The following is a 23,401-nucleotide window of genomic DNA, read 5'->3' as shown; positions in this document are numbered from 1 at the left end:
TGATTAGTAATCACAAAAACAGTTTAAGGTCGTGAAAATTCATTCAGATTTAGATTGATTCAGATTGATGATGTATCCATGTTAATTATTAAAAAGTATCGATATTGGTGTCGGCGATTCTGGCCCTGTATTTACTTGGTATCAGATCGATACCAAATCTAGCGGTATGGCACACCACTATAATTAAGCTTAAACAGGAGCTTTGGGTTTTTGGCAGTAGCCTATCGGTTTTAGGCATCAGCGAACCGGGCAGACGCCCTGGGAGGCATTTTTTTATGACACGAGGAAGTTTCTGTTTCACTTCTATTGTTAAAATAAAACTGCAGAGATTTGGTGTCGGCTTCTCTGGTGTCGTCTCTCACTTTACTACAAGGACACTGTCGGTAAAGGTAAGAAATAAAACCCACCAAGCCACACACATAAAGAGAGCTTTAATGAGAGACGGAGGTCGTTTTCGTGATGATACAGAGCTTCGTACTTCATGCTAAAAAGCGGTCGATAGGCGGTGAAGTCGTTAGTGTGATGTAAACACAGTGAAAGTTAAAAACACCTCAAGTTCACCTCGCCTACTTTAATGTCGTCTGTGGTGGCTTTAAAATTTTAAATAGGCTACCTTAACTATCAGTTTAATTTATTTCCCAGGTTTCAATATATTTTTCATAGATATTTTGTCTTATTTCTCTATATCCTAGGTTGTGCGCTAAGATTTGTTATATAAAGTTATTTGTCTTTGCAGGAGCTGAAAGCAGAAAGTCAAACCATTTCAAGGTTTACGGACGGTACACTGACATGGCCCCAACACTGGTCAGAAAACAAACACTTCTTTTCCTGCTATTGTGTTGTCTGCAATTGCACAAATGTGTCGGTTAAAGGATTTGTTATTGTTATATCGTTTAATTTAATTTGCTTTGATTTTTATTCAAAAGTCCCATCACCCTAGATTATGTCAGGGTCAGGTAAGATGTGCTGCAAGTGTTGCCAAACACTTGCCAAAAACACCTTTTTTTGTCTGTCTCCTAATCCAAGTATGATGTGAAGCCACAGCCTGGGGACTTGATTGAAGTTTTCCGGGGCACCTATCAGCACTGGGCGGTGTATGTCGGCGATGGCTTCGTTGTTCACTTGGCGCCGCCCTGTGAGTCACAAATCTAACCTGTTCGACTCTTACGTATTTGCATCTTATTTGACAGCTCTCCTCCACTGTGACATGTAATTAGATCTGACATAATACAGACATTAGTTGTTATGTAAATCCTTTACATGTAATCAAAGTTTTTCTGTCTTTTTTATAATAATTGCCTTTAGCGGAGGTCGCGGGTGCAGGTTCCAGCAGCATGATGTCTGTGCTAAGTGACGAGGCCATCGTGAAGAAAGAGGATCTGTGGCACGTGGTGGGGGAAGACAAGTGGAAAATCAACAACAACCTGGACAAGAAGTACACACCTCGTCCGGTCCAGGTCATTGTGAAAGAGGCCTATGCGCTGGTGGGTAGGAAGCTGCCGTACTGTGTCATCAGGAAGAACTGTGAGCACTTTGTTAGTGACCTGCGCTATGGCAAGCCCGAGTCCCGGCAGGTAGGTTCAGAACCGTCGTCAGGTCAGTTTTAATAGGTAACACAGGGAGACAGACAGCCATTCACACTCACACCTACGGCCAATTTAGAATCACTAGTTAACCTAACGAGCATGTCTTTGGATGGTTTGTATATATTATTATTAACGTTAATAACAAAGACATTCTTCTACATGTAAATGTTACCTAGCCACAGCACAGCGTTGTCATTAACTTATGTAAATGGGGCCTTTAAGCCAACAAAGTTGCAATTTTAAACAAACTTAAAACTGAGGAGAAACATATCTGCAGAGCAACAGCTTGGAAGTGACTTGGTCTTTATGGGCCACATTAGTTACGATTTCCTATTTTGTCCTACTGTAAATGTGGCTGTATTAAAATGAAGTATTTGTGAGTGTGAGAGAAGCAAACATATACCAGGGCGAATACAAATTCGACAAAGTCAAAAGTAGCATTCATAACAGGCATCAGAAACAAGCCTCTGTTTGTATGTTCATTAAATTACCATCATGTCAGGTGACATACTCTCTCATCATGTTTGCCACCCCTGGTCTATATAGTATTTCACACAACTTGACCACCATGATTCATTTAATCTTCAAGACTGTATTTTTTTTCTCAAACCTCATAAATGAACATTCAGCCAGGTGTGGAGAAAAGCTGCAGCATGTTATAGGTTTGAAATTCGACTTTATTTTATCATTTGAACTTTTTAATATATTTATAAATAAAGTTGCATATCCTCCAGGACTAGTCCTGGATGCATTTTCATTATATCCAGCGACATTTTCAGTCTACCAAAATTTAACAAAAAGGAAAAATGCATTCTGTGTTTGACTTAAAAGTAATTTTAGAAAATAAAAATAATAAAATAGAAAGTTCCAGCAGATACCAATGATGTGTTTTGGTGATGTGATGAGGACTACAAGTTTCTATAACAAGTGTTCACTCCCTTGGATGTTTTCCCTTTTTTGTCGCTTTTATAAATGAAAACTACAAAAAAAACTCTTTACTGTCAAAGTGATTTTTACAAAGTAATACCAGTTAATTAAACACATATAATATAAAATAAATATTGTAAGTACCTTTTGTCACAGCACTGAGTCAGTGTGGATAGGCCTTAATGAGAGTTGCATCTCTGGACATTGTAATTTTACTCCATTCTTCATTACAGAACAGCTCACACTCTGTCAGGTTGCATATTTGGATGGGGGTTTGTTTCTTACTCGACCTCTTTGAAAAATGTCGTTCTTTAAACAATGCTTTTCATTTTATTCTTTGGGCTGCACTCTTCCTGGAAAATAAATCTTCTCTCAAGTCATTGTTCTCTTGCAGACAGATTCAGATTGTCTTCCTGGGTTTTCTGTATTTTGCTGCATTCATGTTCCCCTCTACCTTCACAAGCTGTCCTTGTCCTGCTGCCGAGAAGCATCATCTCTGCATGATGCTGCCACTACCGTGCTTCACAGTGGAGATGGTGTATTTGTGGTGATGTGCACCAGCCTTGAAGTCTATTCTCATCAGACAAAAGAACCTTCTTCCAGTTAGCTACCAGTACCTACAGACTGAACTTTAAGGGGGGTTAATAATTATGCAACCACTTCATGATATATTTTAAATTAAAAGACATTACTTTATAGAAATCCAAGTGAGTGAATATGTTTTGTAGACACTATATATATATGTCATTTGAATTACATTATGCTCCCTCACTGGTTAAAAGATGTACGTTTCCCCCTTCAGGTGCGTGATGTAGCCATCGCTGTAGGTGCCACTGCAGTTGTCGGTCTGGGTGTCCTGGCCCTGGTGGGAGCTCTGTTTGGAGGCAGCAGAAAAGAAAAGGCGGACAAACAATGATTTGGGTCCGTGGTCTCCTGCTCAGGGGGCTTGATTTACAATTCACCAGCGAAGCCTAACTGAACATGGTCAGTCACAGATGACGCTACCTAATCTACATGCAAACATCTGGGATTTAGAAGGAAATGGGGTTCTACTCCACTGCTGTCTGTCCCTCATGCTTTCTTTGTGTAGCCCTTTTATACCTTTAATCCCTTGGATTAAAATTGATTGAGAGTCTCAACTGATGCGTAAGGTTTCTTTTATTAAATCCACCAGGTAACAGAATGGTGATGATCAGCAACTTTATTCAGTAAATCCTTATAGTACCGTGAAAACTGTATTGAAACATAATAAACAAACATTTCACAAACTTATTTCCACGTTAAACACAAATAAACAAGATCTTGATTTCATAAGTTTTAAATATCAAACATCATACCTTGCTGCGCTCTCCAAGGAATGCAGAACAATACGACAGTCCTTTCTTCAGTCATTAAACGTGTGAACGACAGGTAAAAATATGAAGCTTAATATTGTGTAAATAAAGTGCAAAGTAGCAGCACTAATACAACAAGCCAAAAAAAGTTATTGTGAACCTGTCAGCTGATTTGAAAGCTGTGCAAAAAAAAAAAAAAAACTATGGTGCTACCAGTAGGACAAATTTAAGCAGTACGAATGCATAGGATTTCCGGGTCACACAGAGGTCACATTAAACTCGTACAAAATTCGGAATATTTAAAAAGTTACACTCTCACCAATCATTCCCTAATAAACTCCTCATAATTCATGAATGATTTAAATCGTAAGGACCATTTAACCTTTCGAATTGTTCAAAGAAGTATGGGGTAGCATTATGTAAAGGCTGAATGTGCATGCCTGTGCAAATATGCATGTGTATTCTATTTCATTGTTCATTTTCAAGGAGCAGCACTAATTTCTGAACTGGTCTCTCCACAATTGTGAGCTTTGACTTAGAACGAAGCTTTCCTGAGTCCTTCTCTCCGACTTGCAGTTTCACTCTTCTCACCAGAATAGAACAGGTCTTTATTGTCACTGTCACAAAAACAACGAAATTAAAAGTGCTCTCCTATCAGTGCATCATTAATAAAAAGAATAAATAACCGCTCTACTCAATGTAGAGTAGACTGGTTTTTGGTAATGTTGGCTCCCAAATACAAAAAGTGTTCATTGGTAATTCTGAAAAGCACATTCTCCAAGTAAACTCTTTCCTTAGTTAATAGTAAACACAACTGTCTGGGGTCTGGAAACTTACATTAATTTGTGCATATCTGCTTTATTTCCTGCAGATTTGACATGAATATAGAAAACACTGTGTGGGAGACATAGTCAGTTCCTATGAACAGATCATTTTGTGCTGTCCACAGACTTTGCGAGAAGGAAAAGAAACGCAGCCCTTCGACTTAAAGAAGCAACAGACGTTTATTTGAACATTTGCTTACATGCTACATGATTTGGATTCTCTGTAAAAATATTGCATCCAGTCTTCCTCGGTGCACACAGAATAGTTCGAGACCCGTCCACCTCTTTCAAGGACGTCAGCTCCAGTGGTGATGGCTGTTGATTGTGTCAGCTGACTCATCTATGAAGGATTTTGAATGGTGAGTAAAAATCAAACCGATTAAGGTGGTGTTCAACACCGACGGGCGATATAGGGTCACACTGACAGGTCTGATGATTTGATATAGTCCAGGTCCTCTTTCAAAATTTGGAGCTCCTGCGGTTGAACACCCAGAGCTGATCTTCAATTAAATAAAGGCACAAATAAATGAATATGAGAAATGAGAAACCCATACAACACCCGACTAAAATTATTTGAGTACATCTCAACTTCCTCACATGATCCCAAAGGGGTTTGAATACACGACAAGACCTTTCAGAACTCCTTTGATTTCATACACCCTCCACCACATTACTGCACCTCACAGGAAACAGGACAGGTCATCCAAACATCCAAACAGACATCTCCTTGAAACTAGCTTCCCATCTTCGTTTTAACATCTTTCCAGCTGCTCCGTTGTGTGTCAGAAGTGCATGTTTCTGGAACCAGTCGAATGTGTCACCTGTCATGCCGGTTCAGTAAAATACAGTGTCCTATGTGCAAATTAAAGTCAACACATTTGTAATTTCTTGCCTTTTGTTAAGCCACAAATACACAAGAGCATGCATGGACTGATGTTCAGTCTCAGATCTGTAACTGACAGGTGAGCTAAAACAAATGCATCCACTGTGTCTGTGTGCATACCTACTGAAAGACATCCAGTATAACAATACACTGTTTGAAACTCTACTGTGTATAGATTTCTCTGTTTAAAAAACAAAATTGGTAATTTCTTTTAAGACAAGATGCACCAGTTATATACATTTACTTTACAACGGCAACTTTATGAGTTAAAAAAAAAAAAAAAAAACAGTGGGGAACATTTTGTCAAATGAACTCAGGCCTCTGCTGCAAGGAGTGCAGCTCTGATACTTCACATCTCTTTCTTTTTCACTTTCCTGTCTTCATCTCTTGTCTGTCAGTTCTTTTATGAAGAAACCCAGAAAACCCCAAACCTAAGAGTCAAACATATCAGCAACCAGGCCTCCTCCGTTACAGCGACTGTTCACAGTTTTCTTCATGGCCAACACTCCTTCCTGGTCCTTTACTTGTGGAATGACGGGCCTACACCCACGGCCCTGGTCCAGTCACTGCGGCCCGCGCTCCTCGCTCTCTCAACCAACTCCACCCTCATCAGTCCAGCTTGCGTGCGCCCAGTTTGAGCGGTCCTTTAGCAGCTTTACGCTCGGCTCGTTTTGCCTCCAGCTCTTTCCTCCTCTCCTCGCGTTTCTTTTTGGACAGCTCCGCCTTGCTGAGACCTGAGTGACCACAAACACGGAGCCTCATTATTTAGTACTTCCATTAATGTAGGGGCTTTACAGGGAGATTGAAAGGAGACAGAGATCATTTCATTTGTGTCCATTTAACGTTAGATTCCTGTCAATATAAAACTATCCAGAGATGCAGATGCATAAATGTCCTGATGTAACATCAAAAACACAGAACATCAGATTTTTATTTGCTTTTGTTTGGAGCACAGGCTGAACAAATAAAGCAGTAACTCAGCTGAGAGACTTACTCTGGCTTCCATCTACAGACTCCCAGCTCTCCTCAGCTCCCCAGTCTCCTGTTGCCTCTGCACTCCAGCCTTCTCCAGCCTGTCACGAAGCAAATACAACACCAGCATCACTAAACAGAGCCTGCTTCTTCAAATGTGGCTTAGATAAATCTGACTACCGTGTTGCTATTATGCTAAAGTAATCCTGTTTATTATTATTAGATTTTAAGAAAGTAGGAAGCAATTAGTTGGAAATCAGCAAATGACAAGCAGCCATTTTTATATCAAATGAAATGCCATTTGTCCAGACTTTGTCTTTTCTTAATCATTTGATCATCTCATAATCTGGTTTCAAGCTTTATTAAATGTTTATCATGACTCAGCACAGTAAATAAAAATGTGATAAACAACGAATCAGAATTATTTCTCAGTGACCTCCATGGCCAAATGTTATTTAAGAGAGAATCATTTGTGTTTGAAATTAAATTCATGGATTAGATTCAGTCTGAAAGAGAGGATTTACATTTGCTGGTTTGTGACTAAGGACCTGTTGGTCTCTGACAAACTTTAAATCAGCTTCATATAACTCAGTTATCCACATACTAAGGGCAGGGCAATGAACTGCTGGTACCAAATCTGTTTTTCTAATATAATCTTCATGTTTACATGACCTATAGATCAACTTCTCAACAAAGAGGATACTGTATTTTTTTTTTGATTTGTTGGCCCATAGATCAAATGTTTGTAAAATCTCTTCTTCCCCTTTTAAGGCACCAACTTTAAAGTTTCCCTTTTTTCCCCTACGAGTAGTTTTTTGTTGTGTTCTGTCTATGACGTCTTTTAATTAATGATTAACAATCCCTGACCTTCTGTTCATTTCAAATGTTATCAACTCTAATAAATCCATCTCTTGTACTTCTTGCTTCTTCCTGTTCTCACCGTGGGGGCACCAGTGGTCGCTGTGCTTCTCTGCGACACGCTGGCGAACAGATCGTTCTGGCTGGCGCCCTTCATTGTGCTGCTGTCCCAGTTGTACTCGCTGGCTAGCCGCACTCCTTCGGGCAGGGGGAGCGTCTTATTTGTCAAGGTTGTGTCCGTGTCCTCCTCCGCCCAGTCATTACCCCAGCCTTCCTCGCCGGCAGAGCTCTGACCCTGGCCTTCCTTCTCGTTGGACCAGCTGTCGTCGGCGTCCCAGCCTGAGCTGCTCCAGTCAGAGCTCTGCTTTTTCACTGCTGCGGAGGCGGATGACCGGCCCACCTGCATATCGGAGAGAGAAAACTGAAATGAACACTAGCTGAACTGATGGTGCACAAAGTGCAAGTGGCCGACACTGTGTGGGATCTTTTTGGTTAAAAATCTGCATGTAGAAAACTCCTCGTTTTTATTTGAGGAGTCTTGGTATACACAGGAAAACATAGCATACTAGTAGGAGTATTAGTGTTATTATTAAGTAATATCAGCGTCGCTTTCATATATAGGATGCAAACAAATGGTTCATACTCCTTTGTCACTGGCCTTCTTTTTGGATGATGACATTCCTGACCAGTCTGTGTTCCAGTCGTCGGTCTCAGTGTGAGCTTTCTCTGGCTCCTTTAAGTGAACGTGTCAACAGTTTAATACATTTATTCATGAAATCTAAGATGACAATTATATAACTTCTTCTCATATAATGTATACACTAATATTTTTACCTCCAACCTTCCCCAGTCCTCCTCGTCATCCCAGCGGTCTCCTATCGGCTCGTCATCATTGTCTGTTGCTTCAAGAGCCTGTGATTGGTTGGCACGACTAGAGGCAGGGCGGTGAGGCAGAGAGGCGTGTGGAGTTTTATCTTCAGAACCTGATTTAAAAAAAAAAAAAAAAAAAAAAGAGATTCGATTAAATATGAGACCAAAGCACGTGATAACAACCTTTACTACTACCATCACCTCTACTGATTCAAATGTGAGAACCCTACCAGGAGGGGCTGCTTCATCGGCAGCACTGGTGGGACTGGTGGTGTCTGTAGACCCGCTGCCCTCAGCTGCAGCTCCGCCTTCTGTTCCAGGAGCGTTGCGGATCAGCTTGGACGTTAGCGAAGACATGCCGGTGACAGCCCAGCCGGCCCAACTGGAGGAGGCTCCTGCAGGCTGAGCGCATGACGCTACATCCTTTTCTGCAGGATGGATTTTAGTTTTAGGATTTCTGAATTAAACATAAACGGAGACTTTGCAGCTCAGTGAAGCTTGTTACATACCTATCTCAGCCAGCTTGGTCGGGTCTTCTGACACAGTCTCCAGCTTAGAAAGGAAACTCTTGATTGCTTTGAATGCCTGATGGAGAGAAATAAGCAAGAGAGCACATCGTGATAAAACACTGAACAGAAACCTCCCGAAAACATCTTAAAACTTTGCAGAGCTGCTTGTGACACGAGTCACTAATGGCCAACTTAGCAAAGGTCTTTTGTTTGTTCTTAAACATGTTCACTAACCAGTAGATTTGTTATTACTTTGTTTGTTGAGCAACATCAAAGCAAGAAGATGCAACAAAGCTTATTCTAAAACTGAGCGAATTTAAAATCATTCCTCCGTCTTCCTCATTTCCTGTCTCATATGTTGTTTTTAAATCTAAAAATAAACTTGAGGTCTTGCTGCTGATAAATAACAACATAAATACCCGTGATAAATTTACATTCAGTAGTGACACCTACCTGATCCCTGACACTCTTATCAGGGTCAACAGTAATGGCACAGAGTGTGGGCAGGATTCGGCCAGCGATCTCCGTTATGCTGTAGAAGTTGTGTGTAGCGGCGAAGCCCAGGACACCAGCAGAGCGTGAAGCGGGGAAGGGGTCCTTCGTAGCTCGTGAGAAGGCAGAAATCAGAACACGCTGTCGAGTCTGTGACGGCAGGGATAATTAAAAGAACTTTATTAACCTTTGTCGCTGTGTTTTTTTTTTTTATATTAAGAGTTGACATGCTGCACAGTGACGTTGGTGTGCTTTACCCCAGCGTTGAGGTAGGAGGCGATCTTTCCCAAGCAGACAGTGGTGTTGCACCGGATTGGGCCTTGTTCATCTCTGGCCTGCAGCCGTGCAAAGTGACGCATCAGTTCCTGGTTCAGGTTGGTCTCATTCAGCTTGGGAGCCAGCAGCAACATGGACTGGAGGAGCAAGGAGAAAACCGATAAGAAGTACGTCTATGAAAAGCAGACAATGGCCAGTGAACAAGTAAAATGTCTTATCAACTTCTGGTTTGTGAAATGCAAACTACCTTAACAGTCTGTTCTCTGATGGCAGGGTTGGTGTCTGTGAAGCCGTGAACAACGTGAGGAAATATCTGGGAATTGACAGCTGCCTCATTCAGATACTGAATGAACTGCTCCATCTGAGAGAGACATGGACAAAGAAAACATCTTTAAAAGACTTATAAACAGCTAAGATAGGAATATCATTAAATATGCAAACTATGCTTTTGAGAGGCTTTTCTCTTTCATGGCTATAAAACAGATGCTGTAAAAAAAAAGTTCAGATAATATCATAAATTGTTTGTTTAACATTTACCAGGACATATGATATATAAACCAAACAATATTTTAAATGATCTGAAACACTGACACATATTTTCTTTGTGTAGTTCAAGTCCAGCATGGTAAAGACCACCTCCATGAGGACAGATTGGCTTGACATAACATATACCTGCTGCAGAAGTCGTATCCTCATAGCTCGGTCTGTGGAGGAAAACATCTTCACAATGACGGGAATGATCTTTTGTTGGTATTCTTCTGCTGACAGGAACTTCCCCACCTGGCAGATAGAGGGAGAGGGAGATGAGATAAAACATAATCTGTTTTAGGTACGACTTCTAATGGCATGTGATATGATTTAGTATGAAAATTATCCAACTGGCCTCCGGTCTAATGTCTGGTGTGCTGCTCTGATATTTAATAAGGTGTGTGAAAGATGTCCATGGTGGAAGAGTTTTACCTTGAAGAGCGGTGTGAGGACGACAGCTCCTGCATTGCCAAACTCAAAGGCGGTGAGAAGCTGAGGCAGGACCTTGTGTTTACAGAAGTCTTCGGGGAAGGAGTCCAGATTGTCACTCAGATCCTGGAAGAACTGCTGCTTCTCAGCAGGTTCTTTAATCTGGAGAGGTCCATATTAAAAAATGACATTAAATCCCACTATTAACATATGGATAATTTATTCTGCCTCTACTGATACTTAAATTTCAGAAACACTACTCAAATAAATGCTTGAGTTGAAAACTAGTGCAGCTGTGAGGCAACAAAAGGTGTCTCTTGCTTATCCAGATGAAACCATGTACACCCAGGATAGCTGTACGAGAACTAGGCTTGGCTTTACCGGTAGAGACTCACTGTAGGTCTAATACAAACAAACACTCTTCATGTGAGTCTACAAACCTGGATCTCTTCCAGGAAAAGGTTGCTCTCCACGAAGCTGTTGCTGAGGAATCCCCCCGGGGCCCTACAGTTCTGCAGAAAGCGGGCTGGGTTTGGCCGAGCCCGAGGGTTGGCCCCCACCAGCTCACAGTAATGGGGGACCAGGGCCTTGGGGATCTGTGGACACAGGAAGGATAAGAAAGATAGAGAAAACAATAAGATTTCCTTTTAGCAGTGAACCCCAAAAGAAACAACACCTTCAATTTCTCACTTTTAGGAAACTTAGCAAGAAACTATGCAGTTTGCAAACAGCGAGTTTACGAACGCTCCTCAATTTCCATTTGACAATGCGTTTTCATTAAATAAGGAAAATGCAAAATAATAACAGAATGAATAAATTAGTCTAATAATTTCTAGTATCTAAATACTATAGCTCTGATGTACCTTTCCTAGTGAACGGAGGGAGGCTGTGCGAGGTAGCGGCCCATTGAACACCTCCCAAATCAAGCAGCCAAGTCGCCACACCTCCCCTGCCCTGCAACACGGACACATACAGTTCAATGCAAAAGTGTCCACAGAAAACTAAGCCGTTTGTTCACACAGCCATCACTCACCATGCCTCTGCACTGCTATTGGGCAACTCTGGTGGGTCATATTTCTCCATGTCTGGGTTAACAGACTTTGGGGTGGGGAGTGGGACCCCGCTTGGGTCACCCTGCTCAGGGGCCACATGGTCGAGAGCGCCTAGCTTCCACTCTCCAGCTCGATCCACAAAAACAGCCCATACGCCCAAGTTGTTATGAAGCAGGTGGCAGTCATTGACCAGAAAACTCAGAGCTTTCTGTGGGAGGAGGTTAACCGAAGATGTAACGTCAGTGAGAGACAGCTCATAGAGGACAGCTGACCAAAAATATCTAAACTACAGACTGTACACTGTCCTGTCCTTACCACTATCTGGTGTAGTCCCCAGGACACCTCCAGTTCCCCAGCACCGCCTTTCTCTGCCTGGGTCTTCAGGTGGACTGCCAGAGGGGTCACCTGCTCAGTGACCAGGTACAAGCTCTTGTCCGTCTGTAAATACCACAAACATGATTAAACATTCAAATTAATACATATTCTTCTTCATAATGAATGGCATTGTACTATAAAGTTAGTAAGCACAGCAGGGCGATACACAGCAAGATATTAATTTTATTTGTATTAATTTTTGTCTAATTTTCCATTTTTACAACAAACAGCCAAAAAGCCTTTAGGCATCATAACAGTATGTTTCCTCGCCACAGTTTTCTGTTCTAAAAGGCCAATAAAAGCTCATACTGAATTATTACCCGGGCAAATCCAACTATAGTAAGTGAAAGACAATACATCCTTAAACTAGAGTAACATTTAAAAGGCTGCCAACTAATATCAGGTAGTTTGATCAGTGTTAAGCACGATCAGATTTTCATGAACATGCAACACAAGGTCGAAGACAGTTAATGCAAGTCAGCTTTCCCTTTACAGATTTAATTTGAAACGAGCTATTTTTGCATACCACTATTCTGTATAGGCTCCAATTCCAACAGCATAACAGCCCAGTTGTAATATTTGTAGTATTATAATTAAATACACACTTTCTGACGACAACAAACAGAGAAAACGGTGCAAGAATCTTCTACGGCTACAATATTGACTATGACTATTGCACAAACATTCAAAACCTAACAACCTTTTGACACTCACCTCTGTCTGAACATGAACATGCAGAAAAAAACAGATGATGGAGATAAGACACACAAAGACTACTTTTCACCAAGAAAGTTCAAAGACAGACATCCGAGACATTATGGAGCGCGTATAGAGACAAAACACATACCTCCAACCCGTCGACATAGGCCAGGATGTTGGGGTGTCGCAGGGTCTTCATGCGCTTGAATGCAGCCTTGGCTAGCTGGGTCTGCAGCTCCGTGCCCTGAGCCATCTCGTACACGAACACAGACACTGGCTCTCCATTGGTCTGTGGACACAGGTTGTGACAAAGACAATAAAGACCTATTCTATTCGAAATGTAACACTTATACACTTATACACTAATACAAATTCACATTATACTAACTGAACTTTTATCTGGACTTCAAAAATAAACAAGACTGTCAGATTACACCTTATTTAGAGCAGCAGTAATAATAATAATGATGATGATGATGGAGGGTGATGACAATAGGAAGTTGGTACTCTGTTGTCTTCTGACTCTCAGAGCTTATACCTTCAGCTTATCAGTGATAATTATTAAGACATGGAGACATGCGTTGCTGCTGTCAGCAATGAGAAACGAACCCTTTATTAATGTCATAAGAGTATTGGCTTGAAACTACCCAGATAAGAGCTGTTAACTCGGCTAAAACGGGGTGACGTGGCGAGAAATACGTGTCTAGCCCTGGGAGTAAACAAAAAACCCTGAGCTTCCTTCGTCGGCAAAAACTCAACGACACACTGACAAGCCGGACAATATATGTTAGCACCGACAATAAATCAGAGAAAATTAATAGAAAGACGCTGACAGACAAGACACCTAACCTAAAGGGTGAATTAGTGAATCAACTCTAACGTTAGCTTGTCGGCTAAGTGACAGGCCTCCATAAGCAAGTAAGCTAACGCTAATCGTTAGCTCGTTTCGATCAATAGCGTTCTTTTACCTTTCGCTTGCCCCGATGTAGGCTCCATATCCCAGACTTCTCTTGGCTGTCTGGGAGGATTTCATAGGCAAAGTCTTTGACAGGATCCCTGGCGAAAAAGGACCACATCTCCCCTTACCTCCGCACCGCATCAAACCCACACACACAGCAACAGTACTAAACAGACTGCTAGAGGACGCTAGCTACCATCTGGCACGCACGTAAAATGGCTCCGTGTCGAACTCTTTGTCAGCAAATTAGTTCCACGACCGGCTGAGCCATGTCAGTCAGCAATGGCAGGCACACTAAGAGCTAAACCTGCCTGCATTAATTCATTTTTAATTTGCCATGTAAAATGCAAGGTTAAAAAGTCAGAGCGAAATCATGAATATCTGTAACAACCTGAACTTGATGAGGAGGCCTATTCTGCCCTTTAGAAACCTGCTATTTGTTACAGATAATATTCCTGAACAGGAAGTGAGTAATCAAAAAATTATGTATCCTTGGCAACAGTAAGATTTACCCACTGTTCCCAAAGACATTTGTGTGTCAGTGGTGTAGGAATATTAACCAAATGTGTACTTTAATCACATGGAGACCACACAGATGAACCCAGACACAATGAAATGTGTTGGGGATTGATAAGGGACTATCAAGATAGTTTTGGCATGTTTCCTTTTATTAAATGGTGCAATAAAATTAGAATGTGGATTTGGAAATACGGCATGATTGACCTGCAGAAAAGGTTTGACAAAACTGCTCATATATATGGTTTCTTCAGACATCCCTTGGTGGGTGGCAGTCAGGTGGTTTTTGTGGCATTAGTTCCTCTTCCCTTGTGCAATCCAGACATGTCTGGTAGAGGATGAAGAGGGTCTAGTTTGACAGGCTTCCTGGTCATCTTTACCTTTGTTCTCCAGCAGTACTTCTTTCCCCACCTTAATTGCATACCCAACTGATTCTACAGGTCTCCGTCCCATGTTAAAAGGACACCACTATAATGGTTTATGTGCATTTTCATTTCTGTCCTGTTTAATGTTAGCATTATTTAAATGTATAAAGCATTTGTTTATGCATTTTTTTAATGTACATTGCAAATAAAATTGCAATGCTACACTTTAAATATGTTGATGAGCTCTCTCTTTATATGTTGAATTCATTATTGCTAGCATGCAATTAGTACCTTCATTATAATGTAAATAACTGTACAAAAGAATTTTCCATTAAAACATGTCCAGTTTACAAATGTAACATTTTATTTAGAGTTCACAATATTAGCACTTCAGAGAGAAAACATTCAAACATGCTGGCAAACATAAAGTACAGTCATTGATTTAATTGATGGAATGACATTCATGTAATGAATCAAGTACCAACAGCAAATATACATTTACATACCCTTGGTAACACCATAAGTCTGCTTCTGGCATAGTTTATGTAGTAAATATAAAAAAAAACTTCTAGTCCTAGATCACCAATTTATTATTTTTTACCCCATACAGCATACTAAAAAAAAAGCAAGACACCGCAGGGAATTGAACCCCGTCCCAACAAAGTCAGGAGTGCCACCACCGGAGTCTTTTGCTTTTTTGTCATAATAGTATGGGCAAAAGCAAAACCTGGAGGAACAGAGTTTGTTCCTCCAGGAAAAGAAAGCCCTTCGACACCTGGCTGCTATTTTATCCTTTCACCATATGGGGATTTCTCTTGGTGACGAGGCTGAAACTGGAAGAAAAAGACATCTGGTTTCCCAAACCCCACATTCCCCAAAACGACACTGCATAGGCGTATGACTGATCCATGAATCCATATTAACGAAGCCACGATACCAGTACTCAAAGCGGTTTTCCCCTCGCAATTCAGCAGGACCCGCGGTCAAATGAACAGTGAAGGCTTTCTTGCCAAGTTTATGGCTGTAATGAAAGAAGACAGAAATTTTAAGCCCCCACCCCTCCCACCCCAACACACATACCAAACCCCATCCAATGACAATTGTTGTCAATATGGTTTTGTTTACCACGACTGACGCAGCAGCATTTACCACAGCTACTCTTCAACGCAATAATGATTCAATTCTAGCGGCTGGCTGTACCAAGTCATTCCATGACTCCTTGCAGACCTTTAGTCTCCTGGCTCAGTAGCAAGTTAAGCTGAACGAGAAATCTGAAAGGGAGAGAGAAAAGTGTTGCGCCCCCCCAAAAAACCCCTGACCATAATACTACTGCAATGTTCGACAGTGACTTCATGAACATTATGTTTTGTATTACGGATAAAATGTTATGCAGAGCTGATGTGCATGCAACATGTCGAGTTACACATTAAAGCAATGGTAATGTTAAAGGAAAAAAAGAAAAATCAAGGGAACCGAAATTACTTAACTTGGCACCCACGAGACTGAAGTGATGCAGTATTAGCAAAACAAGCTTGCAGCTCTTGATCTTAACGTGACTGGATTCTCAGTGTGGCATCACAGGTTAGGCCATCCCAGATGACAAATAAAGATTTTTAGGCAATTTGACCTGAGAAACCAAGGGGAAAGAAAAAAGGCACACAGACACAGAGAGCGGGACTTCTGCGAAGGACGTCGGGGATTCAGATTTAAGCTCAAGCGCACGGGGGGGTTGGTACATCATTCAGGGCCACACTCATATTCGCTGATAGCTTCCACAGATGACTTTGCATTCAGAGGCAGGCGAGATCGAAGTGGACAGACGAGTATGATCTGAAACAAAGAGTGATCTCCACAACACACCCACCACACAAAAGATTCGTGTTCTACTCATCTTATGATCTTAAGATGCAAAGCAATAGGGCCCCAAGGCCAAAGAGGAATATGCTAGTAAAGCATTGTTACAGATGATTTTAGGTTAACATAAAGCCAGTTCCAAGATGTCATTTTGTCAACTACAACATTGCAGAAGTTTTGATGAAGTTAGCCAACATCTTACTACATGCTCCAGGTTAGAGGACTTCAACTTGTGCTCAAACCAGTCTTGCACTGCGATTTCTGAAAAGAGAAGTGTAGGGATACGCCCAACCAAATACCAATCCACAATATAAATAAAAGCAACACAGTTGCGTTGCATGTCAGACCAAATTAAAGCTGCACCATGCACAGCTTTCCTCAGCCACTTTAAATTTTTTTAAAAATTGCACAGTTGCGCAATTGCAAGTTAATGAATGTGACCAACCTGCCACTTGCACAGTTGCACAAGGGCAAGCAGCTGAGGGTTAATTATACCCATCTATGTAAAAACACCAAAAACAACCTGACTCCTTTTGTTCAAACTGCATGTAGGTTGAAGACAGCATGATTCCTGTGTTGTCCTAGGTAGACTGCATTCTTCCTGCGGACTGCTCTGCAAGATCAAAGAGGTAGAGAAGAAAACACCCCTATCCCCCTCCCCACAGTATCGTAGAACTGACCATTGTTATCCTTACCCAAATGCTTTACTGCAGATAACGTCAGAATCAATGAAGGTCCATCAAATCTTCCCGTTATCACAAGACTCTTGTTAAGAAAGCACAGCAGTGCTATTTCTACAGTCAAGTATAGCAAGTTGCTTTCATTTCAAGAATAATGAGGACAGTGAAGTCCATTCAAGATAAGTGACCACTATAGGGCTGAAAATTTTCTGCTTTCCAACATCAATAGGTGATGGATTCAACTTATCTGCCTTCAATTTCCACTTTGAAAAGATGTCATTCGTGCCCAGGTCACATCCGTGCTCTACAAAGCTCCAAGCTTTAGTCATACCTGAAAAAGCACAAGAAAAGCTCCCCCACACAAGCCCCCAAAAAGAACAAATGCATACCAAAACTGTATTCAATCACAACAAGCTATGCATTTATTATGCAATAAGGAAATCCTTTACAGATAGTTCACTCATTGTATTGTTAATACAAGGTACAGTAACTAATTGCAAAGGAATTGCAATGGAGGCATTTAGCCAAACAATGAATGTTAAGGTAAATGAACACATTTAGTGACCTTACGTGATGCTCGATGCGCAAGGAAACTTGTACAAACAATGAGTTAGGAGAGTTCCTGATGGTCTCGGGTATTGGAAAGCGCACAGGACACAGCACACTGAAAAAATGCAAAGGAAAAAGCCTCTCTCCCCACAATACCCCTCCCCTTATACAATGCAACAATACAGAACTACAACACAGACACTAGCATTACAGCAAGTGGAAAAGCAACTGCCTTAGCAGGGTCAACTGTAGACTATGAACACAATTCATGAAATTGTACTAGTTTTTCATTTTAAATACCGCAGGCCCAAGCACGAGGGAATCCTTCCTGAACTGTAGGCGTGGACTGGAGATATCTCAAGGGCAGGTGATTTAACTTAATCTGCAAGAATCAAAAATAAACAGCCCCCTTCCAACCCCACAAAACCTGTACAGAATTACAATGACTAGTAAAGAGACATGTTACCACTCTCCCCGGGGGAAAAGGGATTCGCTACGTCAGCAGACTAGTTTTGGGGTTGCTATCCTGCGTGGCAAAGTGTCCACTTGAATCTTGTTGGATGCGCCTGGGCGTTTCCTATTCAAGCCATTTGCATTGGGCAATGTGGAGCTGTGAAGTCTAGGAAAAGACTGATTAACGCCCCACATCCCACCCTCCCATTACCCCAAAATGCATGAAAGCCCATTTACAATATGTTCCAAACACTGTAAGAGGAATAAAAAAAATCTAAAGAATTCATTGAAAACCAAATACCTTCCTATATCTCGTTAAACCACAATGGATGCACATGATCCCGATCCATAGTGCTAAGTAAATAAGATGGGCTCAATCTGTACCGAACGGATGGGGGATTCTTTCGATGTTCAGCTTTAGGGGGCCAGGCCTGTGAAAAGAAAAACTCCAAACACGTTTTAAATTCCCCTCCCCCTCCCAACAATCTTCACTGATAGGACCGACCGTTGCAATAGACTTCCTTTTGTGATTGCAAAAATGACCATTTACTACTATACAGCAAAGGTAATGACGACTAATGTACAGGATAGTTACACCCACATGTACATTTCATGCATTAACTCACTGCTTGGGTTAAGAGTGGTAGATGTAGCTGATCTGCACCAACGAGGCGAAGCTGAAGTATTGAAGGGTTGCTGTATACGCGCGCCACTTGGTCAAACAGGAGAAAATCCACTCTCACACTCCACTCCTGAACTTCTCTGGGGAAGACCTATCGAACAACAAGGGACTGCCTCTCCCTCCGGCTGGGGGGAACTACTCGTGATCGCAGGGGGGGTAGAGAAGTCCGATAAGATGCTCCTCTCGCCATCACACTACCAAGGCATTCACCACAGCAGACACCACCACACATGTCAGCGCACAACAGGAGGGGTGATCACGGTACGAAACGCTTTACACGGCTTGCCTGTAAAGAGGAAGAAAGAGCTGTGCGAGAAATTGTGTTCTACAAAAGTTGCCTGAACTTATTTAAAATCTATGTGCCTGAGAATGTAACAGAGATACCTCTACCCAATATACAAACCAATGCCCCGCTTTAAACTTGTGAAGCTAGAAGACTCTGCGCCCTGTCCCACCCTCTCAGAACTGGCTGGCTGGCTGGCTTGCTCTGGAACTGCAGCAACTGCTTCAGCGCTGGCCACTCCTGCTGCTATTCTGCCCTGTGCCTCTGGCTCCCTCTGGTGCACACTCTCGGAAAGCTCTGGCTGCCGCTTCCTGCTCATCCCACCATGCCCTCTGGTCCTGTCCTGCCTGGTTCCACTCTGGTCCTCTCATGCCCTCTGGTCCTGTCCTGCCTGGCACCACTCTGGTCCTCCCCGTGTCCCATGGCCTCGCTCCACGCTGGTCCTGCGATCTTCATCTAAGAACTAAGTCCATTCTTCCTCACAATAACTAAGTCCATTGCGCCCCTTGATAACTCAGTCCATTTCCCCCCACAAAAAAAAAATTTAAAAAAATCTTCTGTCTTCTCCAAACAAAAAAAAAGTCCATGTAACATCTAAGCCTGAGATTCTTTGAGCTAGAGCCCTCAAGCAATAGCTATCCAAACTGTTTTGTTTCGGTAAAAATAAATCATATGAACCTCATGACCTAAATCAACCATAATCATTTAGAAAACAAAAACTGATTGTCAGATTGCTTCTTTGGTTTTTGCAAAGACTTGATATATTTGTCTAATGATTCTATTCTGCTCCCTTTACATACTCCGTTCCTTCCCCTATGCTTTCCGATTTGCTTTTTTTTTTTTTTTTTTTTTTTTAACTCATTAACTATCGGAGTAACCGGGTGTAGGTCAGAGCTGTCCTGAAACAAACTTTCACCATTCTACTCTGACTCCCTTCACTGACTTCTTAAATATAACCATGTCGCATACAAGCCGACAAACAAAAGCTTTCTTTTTTTTTTTTTAACTAAAGCTCTTTGCATGACGTCAGTTAATGCAAGGCTAATAAAATCTGAGGTGGCTAAAGACGGCCTTGTAGCCGTTCCTGCCCTTAAAGATCATGGCCACTCCCTCTGCGTCACCGTTTACGTCAGGACGTGATCATGGTTTCAAATCAACTCAAGACAACGCCTACATAGTTCTACGTCACGGCTCCCATCTTAAGCCAACAACCGTTAGAGATACGTAACTGACTATCATTAAAATACATATTGTTTACCAATAAATGGTAGTAGTTATTAATGTTCATTCACATAAGCATGAACACTAAAAACACGACTTTTGAAAAGTAACGTTCCAATAACGCCTACTCAAACACGAGGCTATATTTGGCTCGTTTAGCCTGGCGCTAGCCCAAAAGCTGTCGACATAAAAAACAACAAAAAAAAACAACAGCGCTCTGGTTTCGTATAAAAAACAGCATTAAATGGCATTTGCCAAAAACAAAAAGACGATTAAAAAGTTGGATGACAAAACCATCCTTAAAGAAATAGTTAAAATTAAAGGGCGGATCTTGATATTGAAGCTACATGCCTTCGAGACTAGGCCCAACGTTCATTTACGCACATAAAGACACACTAAACTCTGACTCCTCACAAATATCAGGCAAAATAGAGTAACAGCTACAGATCTTCATCTACAATAGGCTAATGTCGAAATCTAAAAAGAATAGAAAACAAACTCGATATAACCTGCGCCGCCCAACCGTACGCCGAAATAGCATCAGTGTAGAAAGTGACTTGAAATGGCGTCGCTAGCGCTTTTATACGATTTGAGTCAGCCAGTGCTACGCGAGGTATTCATCCGACAAGAAAGTAGTTCCACTATTATACGAAACAAGCGCTTACATAGATTGATTGCGGGTTTAGAGTCGAGTTCAAAACAGAAATAATAGATGGATAAATGCGAAACAATAAATTAAGCACTCTTACACACAGAGCTAATACACAAAGAAGGAAAGTGCTGCATTGGGACAATGAATGAGACATGCGTAAATCGTGTGGCCATTTTCAGTAAAATGTATCGTAGGGACTTAAATTAAACAAAAAACATTAAGCATTTATATTAAAAAATACACATTTCAACAATTTTAATGCTGTACAATGACTGACGTCACGGGGAACAGCAGTGCGGAATAATCTTTACTTGTGTGTAACACGGCCCTACAAACCGGATCAAACTAGAATACGGCTGAGTTGTCGGATCTACTTCCCCTTTACTGCAATGATACGCTGTTGTTACAGAAAAACAAAAGAAAACAGCCAACTCATCTCGTTTAATTTGTACAGTCGGTGTCCAATAACCAGTTTTTCTTTTATGGTAGATTGCTTAGTTAGTAGTTGCCATAAAGCTGCTGATTCATGTAGTATTTACTTTACTAAATATATAGTATTCCGTAAATGTGTGGTTCAAAATCATGCTTTCGTATATTGTGCTTGAAATTAAGATGATACGCTATTGTGTTAGTGCCGACTGAAGATTGTACGTGATTACTTGTAGAAATATCCAGAAACATCCAGAAAAAGAAAGTGTGTTGCTGTGGCAGGGTGGAAAATTACCAGTTCTTCAAGGAGAAACCCGGAGTGGTTTCTGTTCACCAGCAGAGGGCCCAGTGAAAATGTGTGCCATTCGTCACGTCTCAACCAGCCATGCAATCACAGTGTCCCTCCCTTGTTGTTTTCATCTGCACAACTTGTTTATCACTGATTACAGTATGTTGAACAAGTCTGGGCAGCCTCCCTTAAGCAGCTATGTATATTGTACTAGCCCAGTATTGATCAGCAACAGTAGGGTGAGTTTCAGCCTCTCACAACCCCAACGAATTGATCTCTTTCATTTGCTAAACAGGATATAGCCTGTTCCATGCAGGCCTAAGAAGAAGAGAGGCCTTTTGTTTGTGTGATAGTGAAGCCAAACAAAGGTTTTTGACGCTACAGGCTGATCGAGACCTTGTAAATGTTAATCAAGGCCGTTGTGAGGAAGTTTACCCCGATTTGCACTGATTATATCATAGACTAGGTTACTGAATAATCAGCTGGATATGGTATGGTGAGGTAAACACAGTGCATAATTATTTTACATCACCACTGATTAAATCGAACTAGGGACAATTAAACAGACAAGCTGTTTATTAATAAGTAACTAGAAAAAGTATGATTTCTCTGAACCAGTTGCATTCTGCAGCACTGGCCATGATTGAAAGCAACTGCTGCAACAGAAAAAAATGGTTTGACATGATTTCTGATGGTTTATAAATTCATATCATGACATACAGTATACTGTCACATTGCTTGTCCCGTGTAGATGTAATGACGTAGGCTTCGGCTGAATGGTCACAGGAAACCTCTGGAAATCAATGGAGCACAGTGGGCCGTTCAATAGCTTTGATTGATTCTTTTACATCCTTTTTTGGAAAACTTGTTGATAAAAACAGCAAAGTGCACCAACAATGTCACAAAAGTTTACAACACATAGCATTGAAATTGAAGCACAAAGCATCACAAACATGTGGCCAAACACATTTCTGCATTTTATATCAGTGGGTTAAATGAACCCAGTTATAGATCCTGTTCCACAGTGCTCGGTTAATTGTGTCCCATATGAGGACAAATGCCTTGCTCTTTCAGCTGGTTCAATGAGCCCCCAGCTGTTACATCAGGCGTGATGCAAAATCAAACCACCGTCCAGGAATTCATACAATCCTGCTCACCATCCAGCTTTCCATTATTCTGCAGCCAGACGCTGAGGGAGACAAACTTATTCATATAGGTAGAGACACAAACAATCCAGCTGGATCCTGTGCTATAACACTTTAAGATGCATTGTGTCTGAGAAAACATTTTTTGACTAAATTCCTTCTTAGATAGAAAGAAATATAAATTTTTTTGGTCACTGATTTTGTCTTTTTTTTCTGTAAACAGATGTTTGATGATTTTTGTAATTGACAGCAAGACACAAGCTGTAGCTTCATAGAGAAGAAGAAGAGCAAACCAACTGCAAAGCAGAGGAGATAGAAAAAGTATCAACACGGATCAGTGCTGCTTGTATACTCAGCCCTACCAGGCCGTCATTGACAACCTACCACCAGGAAAGAGAGGAGTAATGGAGAAGTTTTTCAAGCCTGTTCACAGCCCTTCTGCACCTGATGAGATGAAGCCCCGAAGGAACCAGAACCACCATCATCACCACCAAGACACTCAGTCACACAGGTAGGGTGTCTTATTCTAACCTTACAGATATACAGTATGTTCTCAAATAATGGATTTAAAAAAAAAAAAAAAGTTCAAAAGCCTCAAAATTGAGCACGTATTTTAAGTTAAATACAGAATCCCCCTTAATACAGTGTATTTGGCTTTGTTGTAGATACACAAAGTTTGATGACACTGATAGAAATACAGATGAAAGCCAA

General features: G+C 41.3%; 2 protein-coding genes across 2 annotated transcripts; one reads left to right on the top strand and one right to left on the bottom strand.

Annotated features, from left to right (window-relative positions):
• The first annotated feature begins 205 nt into the window (after positions 1–205).
• On the top strand, positions 206–3,854 carry rarres3l (retinoic acid receptor responder 3-like). Its single transcript, XM_084549815.1, has 5 exons — positions 206–389; positions 737–804; positions 1,027–1,135; positions 1,306–1,574; positions 3,316–3,854. The coding sequence occupies exons 2-5, from the start codon at positions 790–792 to the stop codon at positions 3,427–3,429; spliced, it is 507 nt and encodes a 168-aa protein (XP_084405941.1). The 5' UTR covers positions 206–389; positions 737–789; the 3' UTR covers positions 3,430–3,854.
• Positions 3,855–4,832: 978 nt separating this feature from the next.
• scyl1 (SCY1-like, kinase-like 1) lies at positions 4,833–13,877 on the bottom strand. The gene is made up of 18 exons (XM_084549814.1): positions 13,583–13,877; positions 12,763–12,903; positions 11,856–11,978; positions 11,522–11,748; positions 11,352–11,442; positions 10,929–11,084; positions 10,492–10,650; positions 10,204–10,311; positions 9,779–9,892; positions 9,513–9,668; positions 9,217–9,405; positions 8,764–8,839; positions 8,485–8,682; positions 8,219–8,367; positions 8,028–8,117; positions 7,467–7,784; positions 6,549–6,627; positions 4,833–6,288 (listed from the first exon to the last, which is right to left on the bottom strand). The coding sequence occupies exons 1-18, from the start codon at positions 13,688–13,690 to the stop codon at positions 6,164–6,166; spliced, it is 2,607 nt and encodes an 868-aa protein (XP_084405940.1). The 5' UTR covers positions 13,691–13,877; the 3' UTR covers positions 4,833–6,163.
• Between the last annotated feature and the right edge of the window lie 9,524 nt (positions 13,878–23,401).

Source organism: Chelon labrosus, assembly GCF_963514085.1.
Source record: "Chelon labrosus genome assembly, chromosome: 8".
Classification (NCBI taxonomy): domain Eukaryota; kingdom Metazoa; phylum Chordata; class Actinopteri; order Mugiliformes; family Mugilidae; genus Chelon; species Chelon labrosus.
Note: the sequence above shows the minus strand (reverse complement) of the source record. Positions and strands in the feature narration are given on the sequence as shown.

Coding starts and splice junctions, on each gene's coding strand:
- scyl1 (XM_084549814.1), bottom strand. CDS start 13,690: ATGTGGTCCTTTTTCGCCAGGGATCCTGTCAAAGACTTTGCCTATGAA. Junction 9,893..10,203: donor GGATACGACTTCTGCAGCAG/GTATATGTTATG, acceptor TGTCTCTCTCAG/ATGGAGCAGTTCATTCAGTA. Junction 6,628..7,466: donor CGACCACTGGTGCCCCCACG/GTGAGAACAGGA, acceptor GCTTCGTGACAG/GCTGGAGAAGGCTGGAGTGC.
- rarres3l (XM_084549815.1), top strand. Junction 1,136..1,305: donor TGTTCACTTGGCGCCGCCCT/GTGAGTCACAAA, acceptor AATTGCCTTTAG/CGGAGGTCGCGGGTGCAGGT. Junction 1,575..3,315: donor GCAAGCCCGAGTCCCGGCAG/GTAGGTTCAGAA, acceptor TTCCCCCTTCAG/GTGCGTGATGTAGCCATCGC.